Source organism: Glossina fuscipes, unplaced genomic scaffold (genome assembly GCF_014805625.2).
Source record: "Glossina fuscipes isolate IAEA_lab_2018 unplaced genomic scaffold, Yale_Gfus_2 28, whole genome shotgun sequence".
Classification (NCBI taxonomy): domain Eukaryota; kingdom Metazoa; phylum Arthropoda; class Insecta; order Diptera; family Glossinidae; genus Glossina; species Glossina fuscipes.
The window spans coordinates 8,415,129-8,438,905 of NW_023998423.1; the positions used below are offsets into that span (position 1 = coordinate 8,415,129).

The following is a 23,777-nucleotide window of genomic DNA, read 5'->3' on the forward strand; positions in this document are numbered from 1 at the left end:
CTTTGGCAGTGGCTATAAAAAACTGTATTCCCGCCAAAGGTATGAAGCGAAAGCACACTGTCTATATAAAAGCAAGGCTTGATGAGAAAGTCCTAGCAAAAGTCGCAGCTGAAGCTTTTGTGGACTTTGATTAGCCATCAACCTAATCCCTTGATTTAAAAATGATCAAAGTGCATGTATAGAGAAGTTTCGGTTTATTTGCTTACCTAACAGTGTTGAAGAATTTCGCACTTTCGCAGCCCATAACGCGGAATTCGAATAACTCGTAAGTCACCTAAGCAATTATTATAAATGAAATAATTCTCCGGCAAGCTCAGTAGACTGGTTATCGTTCTACCAAGTGAAACCTTAATTTGTTTTTGTAGTAAGGATTAACCGCAAAATTCAAATTTAACTTTAAGTTACCGCAAGTTTAACTGCTTAGTTAGTCATACGCAAAACGAATGCAAAGCTAAGAGGGGAACGTTTCATTGTATGTTTATGCAAAAGTTCTGAAATATTAATAAAATCCAATTAAATTTTCATTTTTAATTAATTTTTGAAATAAATTTTTAGTTAAGTAAAATAAATTTTTTATTTGCATAATTTTTGAATAAATATTTTATTTTTCTCTTTTCAGATATTTTATTTGTTAATTAATTTAAGTAAAATTTTTTTTGCACAAAGCAACAACAAAAAAATAATTATTTCAAAAAAAATGTTACATACAAACGGTATTATATTGGCTTTAGTGTCAATAGCTGTCACAACATGTAAAGCGCTGCCAGATGTAAGTATAAAAGTTAACAACCAGATTAATATAACTAGAGAGAGAGAGAGAGAGCGTGATGCTTTGAAATACATTAATCCACACTTAATACGTCACTCGTAATATTATAGATAACTTTGCTTTACCTAAAAATCTGTTAATTAAAATTCGTTTGACGGGACTGCTTAGAAAAACATCTCGTCAACCAACAATAAAATGAATAATAAATTTATTATACACGTGTACATGTACGTAGAAAGTATTGACTCCCTTATGAATAATAATATTTAAAGTGATTTGTATATTTCATGCGCGAATACAGCCTTTCCTGCAGCACTCTAATAAAGGCTCTAGCATAAGTGGTCAGGAAAAATATATTTTTATATGGAGCGTCAAGAACATATCAAAGTCAGAGCACGTCATTGAAATTTTTAAAGCCAAGTGAGGCTAATTTCAAAATAATTGTTCAACATGTATAGAATGAAATGTGGCAACCATTTAATTAAGAGGTCCTAATGTTGTCTTTCCCATATTATTATATGCCTACGTTATAATTGTCAATAGATTGGACTCAGTCATGAAGTCTATTGTCTCCTGTTTAATGACAACAATGCCGACAACAATTAATGACGTGCGAGGTAACGCAAGGCCTTCCTAATGCCACCGTATGCGAGGTGTGGCAATCATCTTTAGCTCGATCATTTTCCAAATATTCTACCATTCCTCTTTGTCACCACATTTCAATACTTCTTCTACCGTATGCCGCAAGTGGTACAGTGCGGAAGTACTTAAGACACAGAAAGGCTTAACAGAGACCCACATTTTATTATCGATTCAGAATCGTAAGCTGAATTGATCTGAGCCTGTCTGTCCATTTGATGTCTGCCCATGGAACTTTGTGTTCAAGCTACAGGTCGCAATTCGTGAGATATATTGACGAAATTTAGTACGCAGCCTTAGAAAATGGTTCGGATCGGTTCACTTTTTCGACCACTTCCCATAACTAAAAAGTCGTCATGTGGAAAAAAATTGTAATTTTCAATATTTCTTGGCAAAAATGCTTAAGTAGTGGTATTTCGGTATTCTGAATAGGTTTGAAAACTTTGAACCGGCTTGGCCAATTTTTGAAGTCCGTACGACACAAATGTACGTTTTTCAATGCTTCGTGATGAAAATTATATCAGTGAAAATTGCCTCATAATAGTAATTTTCTACAAAGGTGAACTCTACAAAATTTGGACCCTCTACGCCTATTTTTGGAGGTTGCTCTTTGTAAGGAGTAATCTTTTACTATATTAGCTTGCGTTTTGGCCCCGTTTCCCCACAAATACGAACTTGAAAAATATGCCTTCATATAGAAACAAGATATAATATCTGTGTTCTATAATAAAAATAAGAATTGTGCAAGTCAATGTTGTATACGGTATTTGATGGTCGGCCTAGCTCGGCTATAATGTTCTCACTTCTTTAGTTTCAGGTTATTCGTTTCCTATTACTAATCGACAAGGCTTCACCTAATTAAATTTGAATGTAGATAAGCAAATCGAGTGAATGTTGTTTAGTCCAATGATGTGACAGCGAAGTGGCGATTTTTACACTAACTACTAAATGCTTAGGTCTTTGGAATCTGATCTTGATCAACATTTACCTTTACTTTCTTGCATCAGCGATGCTGACGGACACCTTGAATGTCAACAACTATCAGAAAGTAAGCGATTGACTTTCAGAATGAAGTGCGAGCCGTAGTAGTTAAAAGCTCTACAAAAGTCTTCGTAGGTAAGCATAACGCTTTTGCGAAAAAGAAATAAAAAATTGTCGGTAATCTATGTGGGAATTTAACACAATTTTGCCTGAGTAAAAGAAATAGAATGTTTTTTCAAGCCCTAGCGTCTGGCCTAGGCGCCTCTTTTGGCAAACTGGTCGGAACTGCGCGGATTTATACCTCAGTTTTTTAGGGTTAAAGCGACCTTTGCGAACTTTGATTCAATGCACTCCTAGTGGCTTTGCGTGCCGTCTAGCATATGATGTATGTTCAACTTCGCTCGGACTGATATAACATGATATTTGATATGACATTTCGGATATCAAGCCGCTTTTCAAACCCCGAGTGGCTTAGTAAAATATGTGCAGACTTATAGGATCTTTTATCTATTCAAAGATATGACTGATTTGAAACAAAATCGTATTTTACACGATATCTGATCGATATCTTTGGAGATTACAAACACAATGATATCCTTCGTAGATGCCCATCCTTTGGTAACGATTACAAAAGAGATAAGAGAATCAAACTACTGTAAATAGTTCAAAGTGAATACAAACTTTCTCTTGCTTAAAATTCCACATCTACAGATTGAAATATTTACTACATATTAAAAAACTAAATTAGTTTTTAAATTTACAATTTTTTTAAATGTTTACATTAAGTTTTAAACTTCAGCTCTCAGCTTGAATACCAAATACGCAAGCGTACACACAATTCATTAAATTCGATATTTCACAATATCCGCAATTTGAACGACAACAACAAGAACTACTAGTAGCAATTTGTGCTGCTTACGTTGTGGACAAATCATGAATTTTTTTTTTTTTTTTTTCATTTTCTTTCCGCTTGCTAAGAAACTATATTCGACTTTTGAAACGAATCTCGTATACCCAACATCTAAGCAAAGCGAACAAAGTTGTAACAAATCGATTGGACGGATATTTAAACATTGTATCGTATTACATAACTGTAACCGAAGATATATTTTGATCCGTTGACGTCTTTTAAAATACTTCAGGCCCGAAGAGAAAGTCAATAAGAATTTAATATTTACATCGCGCTTGTGGTAAAGGGTAAAGAAAGTTTGTGCAGAAGTATGTGACATTCACAAGTATTGCGAATGCCTCCACCTTTTATTATGCAGATCGATTCAGAATCATTTCGTGAGTCTTTTAAACTTGTCTGTCCGTCTGTCCATTTCAAGTCTGCCTATGCATAGGTTGCGAAATTTGAGATATTTTGAAAAAGTTTAGTGCTTTCGCCCGGTGCACGGTGCTAAAAATCTATTGGATATCGATCGTTTCCCTTATAACGCCTTGTTTTAAAAAGTCTGAGCATAACAAAAAATGTGCAATTTTCAAAACTTCTCAATGAAAAGATTTAAAAATGGTATTTCGGTAAAAAATGATGTAAAAGGTTTGAGTTTTATGGACGAACTTGTTTTGGATTTCCTCCGATATAAACAACATATAGGGAAAACAAACTTTTTTATAACAAAAAAGTATAATTTTTAATATATAATGATGAAAATTATAGCCATAATAGCCATCATTATGCGAAATGCGAACCAAAACCACGTACTTTTTGGACATTATCGCATGTAAGGATTCTCAAAGTAAGCCTTTGTAATGCAGCAAAGTCTATTGGGTACTACTTTTTAGCGACGATAAGTGATAAATATTATGATCCTTGTGATCCGGTGAAATTAACTTTGGTAAATTTGGGTGATCTCAGTTCACGGTTTGGGCGTCACACTAAAGCGTTCCTGTTGAAAGGGTGTCGTGTTGGTAAACAAAAAATTGTATCAGGCGAAGTGGTGTAAGATATTTAGTGATCGGCCTTGCTCGGTCGATAATGTTTTTACTGTTTAAATTTCGTTTCTAAGCGCAGACGCAGACAGAAAAGCCGACGGAAATACGAATTAGCCAACTGATGGCAGCTTCAACGTTATGTCAATTCGAAAGTTGACGTTGATAAAATATGTTTATTGGATGCTTTGGAGGTATTGTTGGTTAATTCTCAACAATAAAGAAGCAAACTAATTAAGTATAAAAAATTTTTAATAAAAATTTTCGAGAAAAAATTTTTTACTTTGAAAAAACTAAAAAAAAGAAATTATTTTTATTTTTTAAAATTTTATTTATTTACCCATTTCTGGCTATAACATACATTTAGGTGAATTAAGCAACACTTTTAAGGTTAAAGGCTTCAACTACAACATCATAGAGAAGATCATCGGTCAAAAGCATAGCAAAGTTCAATGTAAACAATTTCAGTTCAAAGTAAACAGTTGTTGTTTCCAATATTTTTAGGCTTAAAGTACTAACAAGCGAGCTGAAGTCTAAGGCTTAAACGATGACATTACAGCCAAGTATATCAATAAGAGGCAAACAGTAAATTTAAACAGTAAACAGTCCAGACAGTTTCTAAGCTTAAATTATGAACCAGCGAATATAAGTCTAAGTAACAGTATATATGGCTACTAGAAACTGTTGGAAACAACTTTCCGGTCTATAGTCTTGTGCCCTTAGATATACTGCAGCTCTTAGAATCCCCTTAACCCCGCGAACTAACTTATTTTTTCACAATTTTTGCTCCATGTTTTCACATGAATTTTTATTGAGATTCGACCTGTGACCAACGACCTGGTAGTCGCGAGTCCTATCATTCCGGTTATGCAGTAGTCCATAGAGCACATGTGCAACTTCTAGCACAGAACAGATTATTTTCATGCGATATATTTTTGTATGATCTTCTCCCAAGATTTTTTACGCGCAAACTCTTTGAATGGCAACTTAAACTTAACCAATCAAAAATTAACTTTCGGTTAACTTAACTAATCAATATTTTTGCTTAATATTATCGAAAGATCCTTCAGGAATCCATAATAATTTTTTTTTTTAATTTACATGAGGTTTTTAAAATTTGACTTAGAGCATAAGCTGGCGGTAAATGTTTTGTTATTAAGAATGTGAAAAATTAGGTAAATCGGTTTAAAGAACCCTACAGAAGTAAGACACAGTCCACCCATAGCTACAGTCATAGATGAGATGTTACTACATTTCAATATTTATTTACTTTTTTTATGCGGTCTTGACTCAGCTGAAGCAGTTCGCTTGGAATAGTAAACCATATAGGAGGCGACTTTATCAATGTGTTTTTATTTAGGGTATTCGAGAACTATGGCATGATAAAAAATTGTGTTAATTTATTCTCTTTGTATTCAGCATTAATTAATATTCAATTTATGTTCATTAATTTTTTAATAATTTTCATTTGCAGCGCCCGCTTCTCAGAATCGCAAAAAAAGCAAAATTTTTTTTCTTTTACTTGCCATTTACGTTATGTGCTTCTACTCGCCATTCAAAAACGATTGTCTACTAGATTTGTCTTAGACTTCGAAACAACCAGATGTGCACTTCAAAGGCCTAAAAAAAGAGTATACATAGTTTTGCTTAAAGCAAGATTTCGAATCGATTTTATCATGTGCGGCAATCAGCCGGTCTTCTGGCCATTGGCAAAAAACAATTGCAAACAATGCACAGTGTATTTGACTTAAGCGCAAAGTGGTTTGACAAAGACTTCAAATACGATTACGTACAGAAATTAAAGTCTACTTAATTACAGGTAATTACAGGTGCATTCCAATACTGGCCAATCTCTGCCGCTACAATGCTCAGCGCAAAGAAACTGAAAATCGAAAATCGAAACGTTTGATATTACATTTCTTACTCGATAGCCCATACATACAATCATGATCATAATAATAATAAGTTAAGGCAATTGTGTCTTAAATTGTTCTAAAACTAACTTTAAATATTTAATGAGAAGAAATTCTGATCGGCCGGCTGAGAGACGTACAACTAAGTTTTAAATTTTTATATATAATCTTGAAACGGATGAAACGGATCTTGAATGGATGGGTATCTGTGATTCGTCTTAAGTAGACCATAGGTCGTTTTTATTGTTTGTTTTTTTTTTTTTCTTTTTTTTTAATTTTGCTTTTTAATTACTATTTAACCCTGACCATAATTTTATGCTCTTTTATTATAATGCGAACAAAAACAATTGGACGCAGCAATTTCGTGGTCCGCTCTTATTAATGGCTTTATTTAAACGTAATTTGTACACTTTTTTATCTCATTTTCAATGCGAAAAACACAAATTTTTTAACAACAAACCCGTCGTCTACTTTCATGAAAATCGTGTTTACAGAAATAAAAGTAAAAATAGAAATTTTTAAGATCAATTAATTACGAATTTCAAAGCAAAAGACGAAGAAGAAGAAGAACAATTCAACAACAGTCGTTGCGCCAGGGGAAAAATCAAATATTTCGTGACGATGACAGAATTACATACGTAAAATGCTGTCGCGTGACATGAAGTCTTACACACATTAACACATTTAAATGGCGAATAAGTGAAGATTAAAATTTTTGTCTCATTTCAGAAGTAAGTCGGATTGTTGCACTCTCTTATGAATTATTAAGGATTAGCTGGATGATATATATCATATATATATATATATAAGTATCGAAATTGAATTTTTCCCTTTTCTTAGACTTGAAGTAGAAAAACGTGCGTTGAATTTCTTCAAGTGCCTTCAAAATTACTCACGATACGCTTACGTGTCGAAGAAGAAGAGTGTAAAGTCCGCCAGGAGAAGTGAAGCGAACAATTTAAGTTGCAGCGTAATCGATATCATACACACTCTATAAACTATTAAATGGCATTGGCATATGTTAGGACAGAATCTTAGAATGTTATGGATAACTGTCCGTCTGGCGTGGGTTGTTAGCTGGCTTTATGTACGTAGCCGGGGAGGATAATAGCCGAGCACAAATTTTTTACACCAAATTGCAATTTCAATCTGCATCAGTGAAAGTTATCTCAATAGACAGATGGACGGACAGGCTTGAATTGCTTAAATAATCACATCTCAAGCAAGAGAATCGATCCGTTTTACCAGATTTCTAACAAGTTATTACAAATTCGACGAGTAATTATTATAATACATCGCCTTATTTGGTAAAGTGTTGGTGAACGTTGGAAAATTTCAATTAAGTCGTTTTTCTAAATTCATAAAATGTGTCAAGTTTTAATTTATTGAAGCATTATTTATATTAATGTAGTTGCTCTTATGCGATGATTTGTAAGTCTGGATTATATGCAATTATCTCAATCAATCGCTTGAACAATATAAATAATTGAAAAAATCAATTGTCACTCGTAAACAGTTCGTTTGCAACGTTTGATTAATAAGTGTATTGCTTAAAGCAGAAAGTCTGAATCACTAAGTGAATGAGAGTGAATGACATTTACTGTAACGACACAATACGAAGACAACAATTACCTAATTTTATATGGAGCCAAACAATCAGGCGCTGTAACGTTTTTCTTTTTTTTTTTTTCCTTTTCATTTAGTTTTCTCATAAAAGTGCAATAAGAAAAGAGATTACGTTTAGCTTATATCGAATACTTTGGCACACTAATATCGTTGACAGGAGCTAAGAGTAATGCATACGCGCATGCGCACATAACAATCTACCATGGGTAGGGAAATGAGTGAAATTTCTTATTTTCTTGCTTAAATAAGTTCTACGAATTCGGACATGGATAATGGACTTGTAATTTTTCAAACATTACCAAGAAGCATTAGAATTGAAGTAATATTAGCTTCTTTTTTTTTTCACTTCGCTACAAGGTCGATTGTTCTCCACCTATTTTTAATGCTATCTTATTGATTAATGGGACGATTAATTTGTCACATTCCTATCTTATTTCTGCTAAGGCCACGTCATTGACTATCGAGCTTCTCTTCCAATTGCTCCATTTTCCTGAACCTTCTGTTATACGAAACCTATGTTATGATTGCCGTATGGTGTAGGTGTCCTATCGGAACGCAGATTCAGAGTGTGCATAGTCCTACGCATACAAACTTAGACTTTGGAAGAAGTCTTAGATATTAAGAAAGCAAGGATTTATGTGTCGGTAAAAAGTTTGTTCTTTTTTCTCTTTTTTTTCCTCTTTCGATATTTTATAGTGAAGATTCCACTTCAATTTCACACCTTACGTGTATGCTGCCAACTACATATTTTAGAGATAAATTGGATTACATGGCATTGACGGCAACCATTATAATTGTGGCTTGTCTTAGACGAAACCTCAACTGCAAAGCTATCTTCTATCTAACAAAGGTAGAAAGGAATTGTGTAAGGAGGCGTTAATCACAATATTTAAATGAAATTTCCAATAACGCCGGGTGAGAGGTCAAGGTCAAGAGACGAAAAAACACTTCTGGCATTCCGAAAGGAGAAGTAGATGATCAGTTGAATGGCTTTTATTCTTCCCTGCGTACTAGAGTACCAGTTTCACCAGCCTTTTGACCAAAGAACCAATCGGTTCTTTTACTTTTTATCGCCGTCTTTAAGAAAGTTTTAAAAACTATCCTCGAAAGCCATATGATGGCAGACGAAATGGAGACCAAATAACCATTTGAACCGATTCTTTTCTGATCATACAGATCATTGTAACTTAGTTTTTTCTATGTAACAAGAATTGGCCTGAAGTAGGGTGGTAGCGCAAGACTACAGGAGAGCAGATAACAGACTTCTGCATAGGTTACTATTGGGCACTTTCTCTAGTGTGGCGGTCAAAGGCGACTTTTAAAGGTGGTCTGTAGTGGAATATTAAGGCAATCCTAAGGGAGGTTCGATAAGTTGTTGAATCGGTTGTACGCTGATCTTAAACAATTTCCTAGCTTTGACTGCATGCCCACTCGGTTTATAAATTTCACTTCAAATAGGAAAGACCGAACTGTAACCAGTTTACTTTTTTTTTTTTTTTTTTTTTGATCTAACTTCACACTTTTTTTTTTTCATTACACATATACCTGCAGTTCAATCTTTTTTATTATGGTCGCCACGCTGTTCGAGGCACTTGTTGGTCTGCTTCTTTCTTGGTAAACTTCATATTAAATTTCGAATAGCATCAAATCAAAAAAATATAACGTAATTATGAAAATTGAAAAATCCCTAAAGTACATTAATGAACGTTACATTCAACCTTATAAATTTAATATACGCTCTAAAGTTGAATGGTAAAAAAAAAAAAAAAGTTTTAGTAACGAATAATTGGAGTAAAAGCGAAATCGAGTTTTTCAAGCAAAAAAAAAAAAAAAGTTCAAAACTACGATCGACTTAGAACATAATAACAAAAAGCAATTAGTTGTGATTTTCTCACAATGATAATAAGAGCCGTTCGTTCAGTTGATCATTACAACAGTTAAGTGTAAAATTGTGTCATGACTCGATTTTTTGTGTTTTGAAAATGCATAATAGAGAAATATAAATGTGTGTCTAAGCATTCGGAAAGAAAAGGTGCGAATAATCAATTTTAAAAGCTTTATATTTTAAATAAATTATAGGACTTTTCTGCATACACTTATGCGCGCACTGCATACACGTCACTTAGCTAAAGCATTAGTTTTGCTCTAAACTGCTTAGCGGTTTTTATTCACCTCAGCTCAAGCCGATTACAGTATAACATTTAACATAGCATGGCTTTGTTTTTCTCTATATATGTGATGAAAAAAAAAAATAAAATAAATAAATAAATAAATGTGCAAAAACACACATACACACACACACACATACATACATACTTTTTTTTACTTACATATATATGTAATTTCCAGCGTTTATTTTTATGTGCCTTAATTTATAAAATCATGTTTTTCTTTATTAAATGTGCGGAAACCTCTACAAGCGATTGTTAGTAAATAAAATTTTGTTGTCTCGATTGTGTGCGTGTATATCAGTGTACGTATGTATATCAGTGTACATGCATATGAGTACATAAGTTGACTAAATGTATTTCGTCGCTAAAACACGTTTCAAATGAAAGTAAATTTTTATCATTTTCATATATTCACTCACCACAGGAGGAGGCAACAGGCGGTGTATATATATTAACTGCATAAAATGCTCATAACTGACAAATATTTACTTCACTAACTTTATGAATAACAGAGAGACATGTACATAAGGGATTAGTAGTTTTTTTGTTTTTTTTTTTTTCATATTCAAATTCATATCAAAATCGAAATTGCTTATCCACATTGCAAGCATTCGGGCCGCATTTAGTTAAAATCTAATCATAAGGAAATCCATTGTTGTCTTATCTTTATATAAAAAATAATATTCTATACTATATTGATTAAATCGTTAATTATATATATATTTGAAATAGACAAGCATTTTGCGCAAGTAATTGGTGTTGTAACATAAAAAATATTCCTTTGTGTTGTCAATGCCAGCAAATATCTTTTATATCAGATCAGATCATGTTGCAATTATTTTGAATGACTGCTGACAATTTTATGATTTTTTTTCTTTTTGGCATTTGATATGAGCTACGATAGATTTGGGTAGAAGCAATTAAAACATAATTTTGTTCCCATTTGGATCATCTATTAAGAATCACAAAGTGAAAGGTTATGGTGTTCATTGCACAACAGAGCAGAGTTTATGTCAAATCTCTTGCTTAGAGATTTTTTTTATTGCAAGTTTAAGTTAACTATGAATAAAAGAAAGATTGCGGAGGCGTTAAGTGCATCTCCCATAATAAAAGACCGTCGCGAGCTCGTTATGAGTGTAAAAAGATTATAGTCAGACTGTGGTCGACCATTTAACTCCAATACATCAATTGATCTAATACATGCCTTTACTCATTTTCACGTTAACAGAGCAGAAACTATACTTTGTTTCCAAGTGAGGGCATCATAGTAGCCATTATATGAAAATGGATTCAAAGTGGACTGACGTCATCTAAGGTTAGCAAGATTAATCTGCTTACCAGTGACCATACACATCTTATCTACATATTTTCGTAGTATAATACATAAAAATTAATCTACTTTGCCATACAAAGGCTTATTTTTCTTAGCTTCCCTTATAAAAGCTGTAGCCTGAAAGGTGGACATGCGAGGTCGAATTACTATTAAAGATAATCCTTTTCGTCATATAAACGCTAGGTTTTCAAGAAATTCTTCATACAAAGGCGCGTCTAACGCATGATAAAAATCGGATTTCTTTGCCTTACAAAGGCTCATGTTTCTTAGCTTCCCTTATACTGAAAGATAGACCTACGAGGTTAAATTACTATTGCGGATAAATTTTTATCACAAAGCATTCAAAGATAATCCTCTTTGTGCTTAGTTTTTACGAGATCCTTCATACGACGTGGGGTCCAATACATAATCCAAATTGGCACAGTTAATTTTTATTATGGGCCAGTTACGTTTAATAAAACATTACACTTTTCCACCTGTCGCAAGAACGGTTATACAAGAGTAGATTCAGAACACTGGCGCATTCTATCTAAATTTTTCATGTGGAATTATTAGTACTTGGCGGTTATTGTGTCTGGGCATCAAATCGTCCCAGAGAAGGATTCTGAACCGATTGGTTATATCTTCAGCTCCTCTGGATGTTGCATACAACCTGCATATAGCTTGTATCACAAATGATGTGTTGGAGTTTTTTCTCCCAAATATTAATTTAAAAGCAATGCTACCGATTTCTCTTCCCTGCACAGTAGGACGGAACACTTAAACTTATCAAATTATTTAATGCAGTCAACATGTCCACAATACGGTTCAGGGAGATATCGATATTTCGAACCATTAAAATATGCTTTCTCCGCATAATAATCTTTTAATATTTTTCTTGGATAGTTTAGTGTTTATAAAAAATGAATAAAAAAAAAAAAAGAAAGAAAATAATCGCGAAAAAATGCATTTCTATTATGTACATGCATGCAAGCAATTGACATAAAGGTAATTTGAGTACCTGCAGCTAAATTATCTCAAAACTTCTTTACCGCTCACAATTCTCCTACGTTAACCTTGGCGTCTCAATACCGTCTCTAGACATTTTAATAACATACAGTCGTGATTTTAATGTCTCTTGCTTTCTCATACGTAAATTAGTGATCATAATAAGGATAACAACGGTTTCCCACTTAACCCGCATGACCTCATCCAAATCAATAATTTCTTCTTATTAGATTAGTAAGTAGTGTTCTAATACATATGAAATTCCATGTCAGTATTGTCAGGGTTTATAGCCATGTGCTTGCTTGCTGTGATCTAAGAAATTGCATATTTTGATCTGTCTATATCCCATTAATCGAGCGATAAGTATATTTCACGAATAGCTAGAGGTCCGTCACGAGCTGACAAATAGATCGGTTGCTGAAGGATATGAATTGGATTTGTGATGGAAAATTGCGAAGAATCAATGGCATGCGAGGAGACGCATTACGTTAATGCAGAAACCAAGAGTTGTCTTGCCATAATACTGACGAAGAACTTGACGAAGAAATTACTCAGAAGCGTCAAATATTCTTCGTCACCTGCTTTTCTTCGTTCCTTGTTCTTTGTTTTTTGATTAGTTCCCTATACACGGAGAAATGGACTAACGGCAGGGAAGGAAGAATTGGGGGAAGAGAGAAGGTTAGCTGCGGCCTGTATATGGACCGAGAATTTACTATAATTGTATCAGACGCCCAATGTGTTGCGTATGAGGTCTACTTCGGTGCTAATTTAAACCGAGTCTGTTGAGTTGATAGTCGCAGTTCTTCTTATACACTAGGCTATGCGGCAGCGTTGTTAAATATGAACTCGCCGGAAGGAATTTGGAATGCATCCATTGTGTATAAAGCTCGGTAATGGCCATTATCAGTAATGTTATGTTGTCGCAATTTTTTTACATTGTCCCTGCTAGAAAACTTGACGACCTTAGTCGGTCATTCTTGCTTCTAGTAAGTCTTTTAAAAATGTCGCTACAAAAGTGGTTTACATCACTGATAATGCTCTGAAATTGGACTCGTCTTACTTTATTGCCTATGACAGAGTTGTATGCGCGTTGTGTAGTAAATTTATGTAAGAAGGTTTATTTTATTTTTGCACCTTAAACAGCGAGACTTTGCTTTTACCAGTCTCATATTTTTAAGATTCGTTTGCCTGAAAGCAAAAATGCTTCAGAGATCCATTAAGAGACTGACTTAAATAGAACCAAGAATAGAACCACGTTCGGTCCAAGTTTGTTTGAAACATTTTTCTAATAATTTTTTTGTTTTTTTCGAAAGAAAAAATAAACGACGTTATTAGCATATGTTTACATTCGAATTTCGTTTACGAAATTTGTATACATCAGCGTTTATTACAAGTGAAGTTAAAACTTTGTAAACATTTAAGTAAAAAATACAAACTCGCCTTTAACTCACTTTCAAATATTAAGCAATATTATATAATGATCTAATTACGCAGTCTTTTAAAAACTTTATTTAGTTAATAATGACATATTAAACAGTCAATTAAAAAAAAGAAAGACAAAAAAAAAAAAAGAATAGATAACATGCTAAGGGGAGAAACTTGATTATATAATTAGACCGATAAGGCGAAATGAAATGAATTGACGAAAGTCATAATCACTTTAAATTGATAATTAAAGTCCCACCGCATCTGTCAAAAATGTCTTTTGGTAACATTCAGTGTGTGTCTAAGAAAAAGTGTGAGTAGCATATTATCAAGTAATGAAGTAATGATCAATAAGTCCCGGGACTAAGAGATAGTTGTCGCTGCTAAAAAGAATTCATGTCGTTTTAAAAAGCGCCAAACCTCAAGCCTGTCAAAATTTTACATCATCTTCTTATTTGTTTACAGATTGCAATGGTTTTGGTGACGCTGCTCTCGTAGTGAACAAAATACGAATTTTATGTATATATTAAACAATTCTTTTTAATAGGGGAAAATATAACGCTCAAACTAAGCGTTCGGTTAAAAAGTTGTACAGCGACTTTTTGTTCACGAGATCCACCGATGATTAGTTCTATGGCATTTGACTAAACGTTCTATAAAAAAGGCATTGAGATTTTAGAGGATCCTTGAACTGAGGGTATAATTTATAAAAAAAAAAATATTATGTTGATGGATAAAGTCAAAGTTTGCAAAAAAATGTTTTCCTAATGTAGTCCCGGGATTTATTGATCAATGTAGTAGATAAAAGAAATTTCTTTTAAATTGCGCACGTGACCGAAAGCGGATCTCGCCCATTTTAATAAAAATATCTGCACGAAATGTTAACCACTTACGTCATATCATGGTTCATTAATCATTTATTAAATCACTTTTGTCTAAAGTCATTTTTGACCAAATGGTGTATATATTTACTATACCTTCTCTACACAAGCAAAAGAATAAGGAATTAACCATTTTTTTTTTTTTTTTTTTGATTCGAAAGTTTCTTATGGGAGAGAGTCTCTATGTGAAATGGATTAATGCTTAAGCAAGCAACTATTCTTTATGCGATGTTTCAGCATTGATAACAAATTTTGGGTAGTAGCACATCCAAAAAATTACGTGCATTGCGGATAATTTCAGTTAGATTTGTAGCAAGTAAGTCTTAAAAAAAACGTAATACCAAAAAGAATTCCTTTAACTCTGAGCAAAGTCCAATTATTGTTTTTCTTAAAATAATGAATGCCTCTGAATAAATATTTTCCCTAAATCGGCGAAGAAAATTGTTAACATTTGCTTATTTTTATAGAAAATAAAATTTTCCTTCGCCTACAATGTCAAGAAATATTCATATTCAGACCGTACTCCGTTGGATGCAAAACTTGAAATACAATGCTGACACCTGGTATTTTTACAAACCAACTGTCAAAAGGGGCGCCAGCGAGTTACAAATCACCCAAAACTTGCAAAAGGCTGAAGCTCATACTCCATGCAACGGATACTCGCCTAAAATTGACAAATAATAACAATCCGAAGCAAAAAAGAAATTAAACTCATTGGTCAGACAAATCGGTTCGTTGCATATAGTATACCATTTGCCCAAAAGGCAGTTTTCACTTGCTTCTCTAATAAAATACCAGTTATGAAACCCTGTCGCTATACGACACCTTACTTTACATACGGCAAGGGGCCTAAGAAAAAGGGAGCGGAAGTCATATTTTGCCCAATAAATTACTATCTAATATCATTGTTTCGGACCAATTCCGACCACAAAGCACACAAGTTTAGATTTTATTCCTGCATAAACATTTATTTTCTGTGCCAACATTTATGTGGAGCGAGCTTCAAAAACTACATCATTCTATCCAAGCTCCTCGCATTCAAACCAAAAATTCTTTATTGCGTTTGTCTTAAGTCAAAAATACGCTGGTGCACCAAGCAGATCGAAGAGAAAGATAGATGAACAGACAACAGACATTCAATCCCTTTTAAGTCGCGTTGCTGCTTAGACCAAAATGTCGTAGAGCTTCATATTTTATCAAAATATCTCGAAAATTTTGGACAAACCCTTAAGTTAAACTCCAAAATATATAGTGTACTTCGGATATACATATCAACAGACAGGCACGCCGACAGAAAGACAGACCGACAATCAGGCAAAGGCACAGGAAGCTTTAAGTCGGCTCAGAAAATAATTCCAAGGCCATTGCTGTAATAAGATGGTGCCATTGGTTGAATGATCTGAGCGATCGTTCTGACTTTTAAGCTTACCCCAAGTGATGCAATCCATGTCAGATATTAATCCACATCTTTATATAAATACATCGTCTCATTGAGAAGGCAACAATAAATATGGTTACGAATCATTAAGGTCCACAACTATCAAAACGTTCGCAATCGATGAGCGAATTAATTTAGAAACGTTTCTGGCAGTTGACAGTACACTGACCTGATAATTCTTCTCGGCGACGGGAACTCTCCGTACAGAAGTTATCCAGAGCTTCAGAATCGGTCTGCTTGCAGATAACCCACTAGTGTGGACATCCAAGATTTTATTAAAGTCTGCTATGATACTGAGGGGACCGAAGGAATAGTAATGCAGTTGGCCTGGCGTTGGTTGAGTGATACTTCTGCTCAGACATTAAGAACCCACATACGAAAAGTTTGATGGCAGCTTAGGACATATGGATAATCCAAATGCAAAATTAACATAATCTGGCTTAATGCTTATCATCCGCAAGCATTATAGCCCGACGACGAAAGTGGAGGTTGGTGCAACAGTTGGCGTAGGAGCCACTGAGACTTGATAGCTGGATACGTCCCTTCAGAATATATTGTAGTAGCTTTGGTCACACCAAAAGGGCGGGTGCCTTAGATAATTAGAATTAGGTGGGCTTGATCTTACTCTCAGAGCAAAATTCGGACCATGCACAATCTCTTATATCTAATACTCCAGCTTTGGTATGACTCCCTTATCGCTTGCATGCATCTCTCTAAGCCTAAGCTTCGCTACTGTTTAAGATGGCACGGCAAGGGTAGACGTAACATTTCGAAGGTATCTAAAGTGCAATTTTACCGGAACGACTACTAATTACACAGAAAATTTTAATCCCCGCTGCAGGATTTATTTAAGATATTTCTTGTTGTGTTACAATCATAACGACAAAGTGAATATGTCAACAATCCCAATCGTTGTTAGGGTCTTTCTTTACAAAATTTCTCTTTATGAAACTTTTGAAAAAACAAAAAAAAAAAGTAAATAAATAAAAATTAAGGTCATGATCAAGTTTGTTGCTTCAGTCTTTTGTTTTTGTATCGTTGATTTATCGATAAAATGTTGTAATAAAAAATGTATACATGCTAAACCTAAAAGACAACAAAAACGCCCCTTTTTTTTGCTGCTGCTTTAAAATCGCTTTGCAGAAATGGTTCTTACCTGCATTTATATATCTATAATATGCGTATGTGTGTATATAAACCCCTTCCGAAACAGCCGCTATATAAGTAACGGAGCTGTCTTAAAGTTTCTCTTCAATAAAGCTCTAAACAAAAACAACGCATACAGATACAGATACATACAAAAACATAACTTAAATGATGACAGAAAAGCAAGAGAAAAAAAAAAAAAAAAAAAAGGCGAAAAAGAAAAACTTAACGCTGTTTGTAATGACAAGGTAAACCACATTTGCCCATTCCAAAGTTGTCTTTGTTGTTGTTGTTTTGTTTCTGTTTGTTTCTGCTAATATTGTATAAGGTTTAGCTGGTTTTATGCTTTGTTTTCATACAATTTTTAACTGTTACTTTGTTTTTACTTCTTACGGTTTTGCAAGCGTTCTTCTTCTTCTTATTCTTCTTTCTTCCTTTCCTTTCTGAAATAAGCGGCGATTTCTTTGCCCTTTTACAGTTTTAATATAGGAAAACAAAGGCAATTCTTAAGACCAGTTTTATGATTTTATTTTTAGCTATGCGACCGCGCGGTTCCGCGCGTAATAATGTCAATCCCATTCGATTCAAAAAAGGAAAAAAAAAAGAACAACACAGAAGATCGCATAATCTCGTAAGATCGTTTGTTATGGTTGTCATTGCTTTTTAAGGAACAGAAAAGGTTTTCAGATATTATTGTAAAAATACTGTTAACCACAAAATGCCGGTTGTTATTGACAAAGATCTCTCTCTCTCTCTCTCTCTCTATAAGAAAGAAAAAAAGAAGAGTTATTTTTATTTATTTTACAGGAGAAACATTCCCTGAAAATATCTATATATATATATATATATATATATATATATATATCTATATATAACACTGTGGATCCCCTTTGTGTATGTGTAATATCCTACTGTTAAACAATGAAGATCAATTGTAACTGCAGGGGGTGATATATATGTACATATGTATATATATATATATATATATATATATGAGTAAATTAAAAAGTTCGTGAAGGCGGTTGATAATTGAAAAACTTATAGTGAAGAGGTGTGTAGTCAATAAATCCTCCTTTAATCAAACCTTTTTTTTTTAATTTGTTCTATTTTCCCCAATTCTTTCAATTACACCTCATTTATCGTGGTTTAGGAATTTCCTTTTCAGTTCGTTTCTTTTTTTTGCCTTATAAGCCGTTTAGAGATGTGCCGCTAAGAGATTTCTGTGTGTTTCTCTCAAGAATTTTTGTCATAGAAAATTGATGACCCGGTTCCAAAATTTAGTAAAATGAAATAAAAATAAATTTTATCTGATGTTGTCCAGAATTTCTTGCAAATTCTCCTCCTGAGAATCACTTGATCGGTAGAAATTTCTCTTCAGGAGTGCGATTAACAGCCTAAAGAGTTTAAAAGAAGAAATCACTTAGGCAATTTTTTTCGGGATAGAAAGAAAGGTAATGCAATAATAATTTATGGAGGCGACTTTGGAAAAATATTGAAAAATGGGAATACGACAGCCTTTCTTGTGGGGCATCTTCAGATAAATAGGTAACCTTGGACATTCCGGTATTAGTAGGCAGACATATTCTAAACGACATTATAAGTCACAAGGTATTGTTTTGTTTCTGGTTGGGTGACTTGACTGCCTTGATTTACAAGAAAGCTGATTGGAAAATTACTCCGGAATACAAAATTTGGAAAGACATTGCTTTGGCTTATACCTAGTGACGAAGCGATCAAAGCTTAGAATATATCCCAAAATGTTATGTCATTCATGCTGTCAAATATTCAGGTTTCTCGTAATTGCACTATAATAATATCTAGAGCAGTATTTAAAATAAGCGCTAGAATGTTCCACATGTCCTGGATACGTAACCGCTTTTTAACAATGATTTTGAACTTTCTACCCACCGCCGAAGGATAAGCGTTACATTCATTCTGTTCAAGCGTTCAAAGAACGCATAAAGTATACATCTTCTCGATCAGCATAAAATCTTAGAGCGAGCGTATAACTGTCGGTCTATCTTGAGCCCACAGTACAACATAACCTGAGACAACTTCTGTGCCCTATAGAACCAAATCAAATATTAAATATTGCTCAGCATCAAATCTGAAGCGTTCTAGTAATATTTGTCAGTCCGTCTGTCCACCTGTCTGCTAATTGTTTTACTAAACGTATCCATGTTTCCATAGATGGCGATATCTACTTCCGACATACGAAAAAATCGGCCACGCCCACTCAACATTATGGAGAATGAAATTTTGTTTTATTCCTTTTTGTTTCGCATTTTTTTCGAACAACGGTGATGGGTATGAAAAGATTCGTTTGCAATCGTAATATTCGCATATATATGACTTGTTATAATTAAATTTTTAATAATTCTTTGTCTATTTTCAGCTACAAAAACAAATGTCGCCGCATCAATTGCGAGCAATATTTCACGTTGATACATACGATTCAATACCAAACTATGAAATTGTACAATTATTACATCACAATAGCGACGCCGAAGCGTTCAACCATTTACCTCATTATAGACGTCGTAGACGTAGCATAGAAGACACGCTGCCAACCGAAACCGAAATTCATCAGCCCATAAAAAAGGATTTAAGTAAAACTGCCTATTATAGCAAATTAAAACGGGAGCAATATAAACGGAATGAACATGTGAATAGCGTGTACGCTGGACTGGCGGATGATTTACGAAAGGAATTTAAAAAAGAACATAAAATCACATTTGAAGCGTTCGGTGAAAATATAAATTTAACGCTGCGACCGACACAAGGTTTATTCAAAGATGCAGGCGGAGCACATAAGCTACCCATGTGGTATGTGCATCCGGAGGCGAACGCAACCAACGGTTTGAATATACAAAAAATTGAAGATGAGGTAAGTAAGACGGTACTTGAATTTAAAGAAAGCAGAGAGAAGGGCGTTTCAAATTTACTTTTTGTTGTTGTCTTTCATTGTTATTTCTGCTATTGTTATGTAATCTTTTTTTAGTTTTTTTTTTTTTTTTTTTTTTTGTCTGGTATTTCAACTTTCATTTTTCTATTTTGATCCCTAACTGTAAAATTATTCAGTTTATTGTTAGACTGAGCGAGCTCTCGTATATGAAGCACTTGTATGCAGTTTATGTTTAATCAAATAAAACACTTCCGCAAAAATACCCTCCTCCTGCTCTTATTATGATCGTCGTTATAAAGTTTATGTTTATGATGAAGCAATAAAAGCAACAAGAAAAGAAAAGCATTTTAAGATTTTATAAGTAAACTAACTAATTGGAATTGATTAAAGAAGGGAATGGGATGGTCTTGGAAAAATCAAAAATTTTTAATAATAATTTTCAAGTATAAGTAAAAGATAGAATTTTTTTTTGAACTCATTATCGATGGTTTCATTATTGACCACAAAAAAGTAAATAATTTCTTTTTTCCACCGTCTGATGATGATGAGGTTCTTCGTCACTTTGTCAAAACGTCAAAGCAAGAGTTCGAAGGACGCTTCCAAGATGAGAAGAAGTACATAAGCTCATCTTCATCTGAATCGTTCACCATTATCCATGTGTGATCAATGTCTTTGATTAGCATTTCTCTGATCGCAAAAAAAAATTAATATATCATGATAGTATTAAAAATGGGTCCCATCCGTCTGAGTAGGCGAAGGCGAGGAATCTCGACTAGCAAGTCAATATTCGTGGGTTCGAATCTCAAGTGCGCTAGAGTTTTTAATAAAAGCCGATAGCCTTAGATGCTAGTGCTTTTAAGAGTTTAGTCTTAGAATTTATTTCTCTGGCGAAATTAATAATAATAATAATAATAAAAATGGGTCAAATTAGTTGAAGCATACGCCCAAAGTAAAACAAAAACTGAGAACACCTCGACTGTTAAAAGTGAAAAAAAAAGAACTTTTTGTTCGTTCCTCCATAACCTATAGGCGTTCCGTACAGTGCCTGTGAACAAAGACGGCCTGGACCAACATTAATCGGTTGGAGAGAAAGTTTTGTCGTTTTGTATTCATGTACTTTGCTTTAACACAAACGCAAGAGATTTAATGTGTTCTCTAACAGTTCTATGATGAATGTTTAAGAGTTAAGTCTTCTATAATTTCCCGACTTGTTAAATGTAGATTATTTTCTAACATGGATCGCAAAACATCATTATTGGTCACTTTCTTGAAAGCTGAGATCGCCGGAACGAAATTTGCCCAGTACGAATACATTTACAATACCTTTCCATATACCGCACATAAAATTTTACATGCAACCGATGCGTTGCATCCTTTTTTGGAACTCATACAAAATACGGTGACATAAATGCACTTTATCTACTGACATGCTTTTCACTTTAAATATCACAAGAAAAATTGCTTGCCTATTTAAAATACGACAGAACTTTCCCTCCAACCGAATATATAGCGTCGAAATTTAACGATTTTTTCGCTGTAAAAAGGCATTGATTGTGGAAAATTGATGCAATGTATGTTAATTAAAATATATTCCATCATTTTCTACAACTTTTTGTCGCCTGTCTGGCAACATATCGATAGCGGAGTATTGGTTTGTCAGCGATCCATCTTTGAACACTTCTTGAAATTTGCGGACCTGCGTGCCAGTCAAGCCATACTGCAACGTTTTGAACAAGTGGTAATCAGGAGGTGCCATGTCTGGTGGGTCCGCTGGGTGTGGCAGAACTGCAACACTGTATCCTGGACAACTCTTGCAACAAGTGATCAAAAAATGGCATTTTCAGTCAGTTCGCGTCGCCACTTTTAAACCCTTGAGTCCAGAACCGGCAATTGAGATATGATGGAGCAGCATCACGATAAGCCTTTGAACGTGTTTGGTGGGCTGCGGCAACAGATTTCCTCAAGTAAACAGTGAAAGTAATAAATTTGAAAGAAGAAGAAGAATTGATTGCCATGATTAGCGTCCTCGTGCGCTGACTTAATCAATAATATTGAAGGGAAAACAGTTATTTTATGTAGAGAAAGGCTAAAATCATCGAATTTAATTATTGTTGTGTGCCGTGGCATTTCCCACTTGTTTATCATTTTTATCTGAATAAGTCGCTGACCAAAATGTATGCAACCTCCCAATATAAAAGATTCGGTTGCACTCGAATGCAATTTTTCCACTTTCTATGCCTGCCAGTCAACAGATATTGTCTTGACTTTCGGTATTTGACTTGTTTCTCCCCATGCTACGTTCAAGAATGTCTATTGATATATATATTTTACTTATTTATGTTATTGTCTACATATTTCGTAAACAAATGTAGAGTAAGCATTTACAGGCTGCCGGTGAACTTAAAACATATTTCCGCCTGCATGGAAAGCTTTACGGCACCTAAGATTTAAACTTGCGACGATAGAGTTGTTCGTCGCGACCCTTTGTCCACTAGACTACAAATACATTCTTGATACACGTAGCATTCTGAGACTATTTTGTTCTCGGGTATGTCTGTCGGTTATAGGAGGTATGTCAAAGCGCTATACGTTTAGGAAGTTGCAGAAGTACGTGATCCGGCCTAACTAGTCTTAGAGCGTCTATCTTTAAAGAAACACCAGAAAAACGAAAAAGAATTATTTTATTATTATTATAGAGAATAAATCCTAGGACTAATATCTTAAAGTACTAGCATCTAAGGCTTTCGGTTTTATTAAAAACTCTACCGCACTTGAGATTTGAACCCGCGACCCTTGTTTTGCTAGTCGAGACTCTTGTCTACTCGGCCACTCAGGCGGATAAGAATTATTTTAAAAAAGAAAATAAAAGAAAAATAAAAAAAATAAAAAAAAACCAAGTTATAGCAAAAATGGATCTGAAGTTTAACACAAATCTTTAATGTGATCAGTTTAAGACTTTGAAGCGAATAGTCAATCAATGACACACTTATAATTTGGTGGATCTAATTCTGCTCTTAGTGAAGCGATGGGTATTCTAGACGCTCTTTAAAATACAAACGAAATTCTTGGCTTTTCCATAAACTTCATTGAAAGACGAAAAATTCCTTTTTGGCTGAACTTTAACCATTTGTACAACACATACAAACATAATAACCAATGATTATAAGTATAAAGCACCCACATTCTTTTTTTTTAACAAACATAAATTTACGCTTTTGTGTGGAAATATTTCGCACCCACTATGCAGAAATTGAGGGAATAATGATTTTGCACATTTGTTCGCAACAAGCCTGTGTATTGCTTGGCATTGCCTATATTTGGCAAGCGCATATTTTAACTAAGATGATTCGTTGAATGGTGAATAATAGTCTCTCTCGCTCTTCGACTGAGCCTAAAGCGTAAGTCTTGGTCGTTTTTAAATGCGTTCAAATGCTAAATGAAACAAAAGACTGGAAACGCTATAGATAGAGTTTCGTTAAAATTTAAATATTTTTACATATATTCCCGAGTAATACGAAGTGAAGCAAATGTTGATTCGTACAAGAGAGAGGAAAGCTTACAAAGCATGTAAACTTAGAGCTACAACTTCTATGTCAAAAGACGGATAGACTGAGAGAAGCCATAGTCTTCC

General features: G+C 34.1%; 1 protein-coding gene across 5 annotated transcripts in view; it reads left to right on the forward strand.

The window, feature by feature from the left end:
* The first annotated feature begins 629 nt into the window (after positions 1-629).
* LOC119636815 (venom metalloproteinase 3) overlaps positions 630-23,777 on the forward strand; it is an 89,405-nt gene continuing 66,257 nt past the window's right edge. For all 5 annotated transcript variants that reach the window (XM_038032458.1, XM_038032459.1, XM_038032455.1 and 2 more), the window contains exons 1-2: positions 630-769; positions 19,637-20,128. In XM_038032458.1, coding sequence (XP_037888386.1) covers positions 698-769; positions 19,637-20,128 — 564 coding nt within the window. In that variant the 5' untranslated portion in view covers positions 630-697. The remainder of the gene's footprint in view (positions 770-19,636; positions 20,129-23,777) is intronic.